This window comes from Panicum virgatum, chromosome 5N (genome assembly GCF_016808335.1).
Source record: "Panicum virgatum strain AP13 chromosome 5N, P.virgatum_v5, whole genome shotgun sequence".
Classification (NCBI taxonomy): Eukaryota; Viridiplantae; Streptophyta; class Magnoliopsida; order Poales; family Poaceae; genus Panicum; species Panicum virgatum.
Window position 1 is genome coordinate 40,543,435 of NC_053149.1, and position 6,255 is coordinate 40,549,689.

The 6,255-nt window shown below is 46.1% G+C and overlaps 1 protein-coding gene across 1 annotated transcript; it reads left to right on the forward strand.

The window, feature by feature from the left end:
* Positions 1 to 1,312: 1,312 nt before the first annotated feature.
* On the forward strand, positions 1,313 to 5,862 carry LOC120676419 (putative transcription factor bHLH041). Its single transcript, XM_039957683.1, has 4 exons — positions 1,313 to 1,530; positions 1,642 to 2,383; positions 4,657 to 5,022; positions 5,252 to 5,862. The coding sequence occupies exons 1-4, from the start codon at positions 1,424 to 1,426 to the stop codon at positions 5,378 to 5,380; spliced, it is 1,344 nt and encodes a 447-aa protein (XP_039813617.1). The 5' UTR covers positions 1,313 to 1,423; the 3' UTR covers positions 5,381 to 5,862.
* The last annotated feature ends 393 nt before the right edge of the window (positions 5,863 to 6,255 follow it).

A 6,255-nucleotide genomic window follows, 5' to 3' on the forward strand; every position in this document is an offset into this window, starting at 1 on the left:
AATAAATCATGTGATGACTCCTTCTGTGGCATGCAACGCAACTATTCCACAAAGACCCCACTTTTGTCCTGGCTTGCTGTGTGCGCCTTGTTTAGCCCGGCCGGTCCTGCAAGTGGTACGTACGTGCAGACTGTAGACCAACAATCGTGTTCCACTGTTCTAGGAAAAAAAAGATGTACACATGTAATCAAGCAAATCAAATTTATAGGAACTAGAGAACTGTGCAGCGGTATATATGATTTATTTTAACTTCAGCTTCACCTGTATCACGCAAATCGAGATAGCTTGAAGTTATTTTAAAAATCCATTTAAAATAAATTAGAACCTAGATAAAACTAATTTTTAAAATTTTACCGGCTTTAGCTTCCAAAGCTGTTTTAGATGAAGTCGTGCCAAACGGCCTCGCTGAACGATTGCGGGGCACGGAGCAGACGGTAGAGTACGACGCACGACTGAAGCCTCCTCCAACGGATGACTTCAGCTCATAAATTTTATAATCGGTGAACAGTGTTAAAATGAAGAGCTTATCGTGCCGCAGAGCGATAATTCTCTCTTAGAGCCCGAGGTGGCTCCCTCTCTCTTGCGCACGGATTTCAAGTCGAGCCATTGGAGGAGGTTTGATCGTGGCTGACGACTAGTCTCCTCCTGCTACTGCAGCGGCAGAGCAAGCTACTTGAGGTGAGTTTAGATCCCTTCCAAAAAATTTACAACCCCGTCACATCAAAGAGAATCTTGCTATTTATAAATAAAATATATTTATAAAAAAATTTAAATAGATGGGTTGTAAATCGCGAGACGAATCTAATGAGTCTACTTAATTCATTATTTGCAACAGTGATACTATATTAATCATTCACTAATTAAATATTAATATAATTTTTTAGATTCGTCGCGCTATTTACAATCCATCAATGTAAAAAGTTTTATAAACAGATTTTATTTAACACTTCTAAATGGTAAATTTTTTTAAAAATATTTTTTGGGTTGGTCGAATCGCCAACTGGCCCTCAAGCTGTCCGGGCATCCGAGTACGCAATGCATGCCCTCCGAATTTGACGGGCCTTTGCTAAAAAAAAAAGAATTTGACGGGCCTTCGCTGCAGCTTCGCCTGCCGCGACTTTGACCGCACCGCACCGCAGCGACTATTCCACATCTCATCTCTCTCCCTCTCTCGAAAAAATTAACCAGCAACCACTTGCACCCGGCGCCACCTCTGCTCCTCCGCCTAGGAAAATGAAATGAAGGAAAGCAACGCCGCCGCCACCACCAAGGCACCAACTCCCCCTCCCTTTGTCCTCCCGCGCCGCGTATAAAGCAGCTGCCTCGCCGCTCGCCAACTCACTCTCGCCAGCTAGCTCCACCGCCGCCTTCTTACTTTCGCTGGCCGTCGATCGAGATCTGTCCATCAAATAAATCATTGTCCATGGATGAAGTGTGGTGCGGCCTCGACCTGCAGCAGCTGCAGGCCGGCGACCCCCTCGCCGCGCCCGGCCTCCACGACCATGACCCCTTCTGGCCGGCTCTAGCGGAGTAAGTGTCCCAGTGTTCGTCTGGCATTCCTAGTAGCTGCTAATAACTCGATCGCGCGCTCTTCTGTTACATACATACTAACCTCTGCTTTCGTTGCGATCTCTTGTTCAGCTGCGCCGCCAGCTTCCTCGCCGCCGACACCGCGTGCTTCGGCGTCGCCGGCACCGACCTCTCCGGCGGCTCCGCCAGCGGAAAGGAGGCGGCGGCGGCGGACGGCATGGACACGACCGGCTTCTTCGCCGAGGACGACAGCCGCCACCACCTGATGCCCCAAGAGCAGCAGCCGGTGCACTCGTCCTCGTCGCTCTCCTCCAAGCGCTCCCTCTCCGTCGACAGCGGCGGCTCCTGGTCCACCTTCTTCCCGCTCGACGACGCCCCCCTGGCCGCCTCGGGCATCTTCTCGTCGCCCTCGCCCTCGCACCCCGCGCCGCCGGCCGCCGCGCAGGACGCGCTCGCCGCCGCCGACGAGGACGAGGCGCTCATAAGCGCCATGATGGCCGTCATCTCCTCGGCGTCGCCCTCCTCCTCCGAGTCCTCGTCGCCGCCGCTGAGCCAGGACACCACCATGGCCGCCGCGCAGGCCGCCGTAGTGCAGCCGCCGCGCCCAGCAAGCGGGGGCAACGCCGGCCACGTGACGGTCAGGAGCAGCAGCCTCGCCATGGGGCCGGAGGGGACCGCGTCGCTGACCAGCGCCGCCGCCGCCGGCCGGCAGCAGGAGGAGGACGCCAAGGCGGCGGCGGCCGGCAGCAACAACAGCAGCCAGGTCTACCACATGATGTCGGAGAGGAAGAGGCGGGAGAAGCTCAACGACAGCTTCCACACACTGAGGTGCCTCCTCCCACCGTGTTCCAAGGTATGCAACTATGCATCCATTCTTAATCCAAATCGATCATCTCTTCACTCCTTGGCTACATTGTTACTACTTACCAGGGCTTTTAATTCCGGTAGAAAAAAATTGGGCCTCACTGATAAAACCGAAATATTGGGAATATCAGGATTTTTTATTTTTTTAATTTATTTTTTTATGAAAAAATATCTAAAAATCAATTTCGACCGGTAAAAAAAAGGCCCCCACCGATAAAACCGTAATAACCGAAATACGAATATATCGCGATTTGGCCGATATTGTGAACCCTGCTACTTACTAGTTACTCTGCCATTTTATTATCTTATACCTTGAACACTATCCTAGGAGGAGATGTACGTATCTCTATATTAAAAAGAAAAGAAATCGACACCCCGATTTGTCTCGGTAAGAACTAGAACTTGGGTGATCTGAACAATATACATTATATCCACACACCCTCAACTAATAGCTTTAGATTTATTGATAATAAACTGTATTTGTTATATCATAGAACTTTTTTATAATGCTTGGGGAGGCATTGGGAGGCATTTCATTTGTTATCATAGAACTTTTTTATATCATAACTCTAACGTCCAATGCAAAAAGATATGGTCTTGCTTGTTATAAAACTGTAAGTCGTAGTCTCCGAGATCGATAATCTCATTGATCAAGTTTATTAAAAAAAGATTAAACAATGCATTTGATCTTATTTGTTGTTTATCAAAACATGGATAGACCCGTTTGCAACAATGACCTACGCTATTATAGAGACAATCTAACTTACAACAAATAGTCACAGGGAAGAAAATTAAATTCTTAGGCTGTTGATTTACGTTTGGATGGTCGAAAAAGAACCCAAGAAAGTTGTGCCAAGTCATGTCACTTTTGTGAGGCAGAGAATATATCCTATGTCCTTTTTTCAAATTTTCAAAGGTGACTTAGAAGAATGGAAGTCTTGCCACTATGTCCAGCCTTGCGAAAGATATCATTGTTTATTCTTTTGAAAAGGACATCGGCGGAGGAAGGTGTTTAGAAGCGCCCTGGGATAGATTCTTTAACATAAAAGGTGCCTAGTTGCACAAGCTCAAAAGGTCCAACAAATGCATGGAAGCTTCCAAGAGGGAAGTACAGTTGTGGATCAGAGCTAATTGCGAGACAAAACAGGGCCATGCAGTCTCTGGTGGAAGTTTTCAACAAAATTGTTTAAGCTGCTGCTAACACATGATAAAAGTTTTAGTCAATGTATGATGCTGTCGTGAACATTAAACAATCCAACAAGAAACATACACCAAGAACTCCAAATTTCAGGAGAAAAAAAAAGCGAGCATATCAATTAAAATTTCTTTGATGCATCAGAATTCACAACCAAAGGCATAAACTACAAAAGTAGAAAGCAATTCTTTTGTTAAAGAATACTAATCTTTTTTTGTTTATTAGACTATATGTAATATGTTTTTATTTTTTAGTAGGTTTATAATGCACTTTTAGAAGATCAAATAATTTTATTAATTATTATACTGATTTTTCTTCGAGGGTGATAATAGAATAAAAGCTCAGCTGCAAAGTAGGACTTAGAAAGTCAAGCATGTTAGCTGGTCAATAGTTCCTTGATTCCAAGGAAAGACATCAGCCAAGGAAGGCGATCGGAAGGACCTTGGTGCTGTCTACCATGGTCCACAAATACACAATGCAAGTTGACAGTGTTAGGTGCTGATCGATGCCCAAGCAACCGCAAACAAAAAGAAAGTCCAAAAGCCTGTTAAACAGGTTGATAAGAAAGAAATATTGGGTTCTTGGGAAGACAAACAAAGCCACATCATCATCTACATTACTTTAGAGTTTTCAGTGGTTGCCCCGAAACAGCCTGTATAGAAGTACAACGTAACACAGGTTAATTGGGCTGTCCTAATCAGCCGAGGACACCAGATTAGCCACCCTTTCATGAGTATGACAAAGTTTGAGATTGCCTTTTTCATTGACATCCCTATCGATAAAGTTCCACTAATCTGGAAGTCCATGCAAAAGAATAAAGATGATACGCGCAGCTTCCAACATGGTTCCGGTGGAGAACTCAAGCTCAAAGTGTTTTTAACTTTTGAAAAGTTTAAATTCACCACTGTAGTAGGATCACAGGAATCTTCTTTCCTTGCACTTTAGAAAAGTTTTAATTCACTACTCCTTAATTGGCTTTCATGACATTTTTTGGGGAAAAGGAACAAATTAAAATTTATTGAGAACCACCCTGTTGTACTGTAGTAACTGTACTACGTGCATCGCAGAAGGACAAGACGACGGTGCTGATCAACGCGGCGAGCTTCCTGAAGACGCTGGAGGCGCAGGTCTCGGAGCTGGAGGAGAAGAACACCAAGCTGGAGAGATACGTCCCCCGCGAGGGCGCCGGCAGCGGCGCCACCGCGGCGGCGCACCGGAGAGCCAAGGTCCGTATCAGCAGGACGGGGCCGGACGAGCGGCAGGTGAGCCTGATGGTGATGGTGATGGTGGAGTGCGACATCGTGGACCTGGTGCTGCACCTCCTCGAGTGCCTCCGGTGGATGAGCGGAGTGAGCGTGCTGTCCGTCGACGCCGACACCTACTCGCCGCAGGCGCTGCTCAAGGCCCGCGCCAACATCAAGCTGCAGATCATGGTAAAGCCCTTTGCTAGCTGATGACAATCTCGATGCTACAAATTTTCTTTGACAAAGAAAAGAAAAGGAAAAAAGGTAGAGTTAGGTCCAATTTGGAATAGTCCTTGGATTAGTTCTGCTTGACTGCTTCATTAGTTACAGCCTGACCCTGACTGCTTCATTAGTTCTTCAAGGAAGCAAGCAAGCAATAGTCCTTGGATTGACGTCTCTGCCTTTGTGATCACCGCAGGACGACTGCGACTGCTGGGACGAGGCGCTGTTCCACGAGGCGATGACGAAGGCCGTGCACGAGGCGACCTCGTCTCCCTCCTCCTCCTCCTCCTGCGCCGCCCCGGCCCCGCTCGTGGCCGCGGCCTAGCTAGGCAGGAGCAGGGCCGGGCACGTGGGCCTCGGTTTCTTCCGCGCCACGGGTTGGCTGTGAAGCGACCGGTTCAATCATCGATCGCCATGCGCGCGAGCTCCCTCCGGTCCGTATTGCGGGCTCATCGATCGGCAGTCATTGTTGGCCGTTGAAGGGGTAAAACTAAACGCAGTAGCGGCGCCGGTGACGGACGATGATCGAGTTCGCATGCGGTTCTCCTGTATGCCATGGGCGGGTTAATTAATTAGTCTATGATTAGCAAAGTGTAAGAAGCCCTGTGGTTGCCCTAGCGCGGTCAGAGAGGTTGCAGATGATGATGGTATTCCGAGGTTTTAGGTTGTGTGATGCATAGCTAGTAATCGGTATTCAGTAGTAGTATGTTGGCATTTGGAACACCAAGTAGTAGTGGATGGATTTTGTACATAGGAAACGAAGTTCCCATGACAATGAGCAGTTCATATATGAAGAAACGTGCACACGCGGAAGGAATCAAGTTCAGCGCTCCTCAAACATTCTTTAGATAACTTTTTAAAAATTGTATATTTTTTGGGAAAAAGTATTTGAATATTTTCAAAAAAATAATATTTAATTAGAAAGTGTATTAATTTTATTCGAAAAAATTATATATTTTCTTAAATATTAAATATATTTTTCGAAAATGCTATTTATATTTTTGTAAAAGTTCATAAAATAAATTTTATGGATAAACATTCCCAACATAGTGCAAAATTTCCAAAGCTTCTCATGGTTCTTGCAAAATCATCACCTTATAGGATGATTATCTGGACCAAGAAATAGAATTTAAGTTTGCACAGTTTAAAACAATTTTTAAGACGAGAGAAAAGGAATTGAATAAACTCAGTTCCTTTATG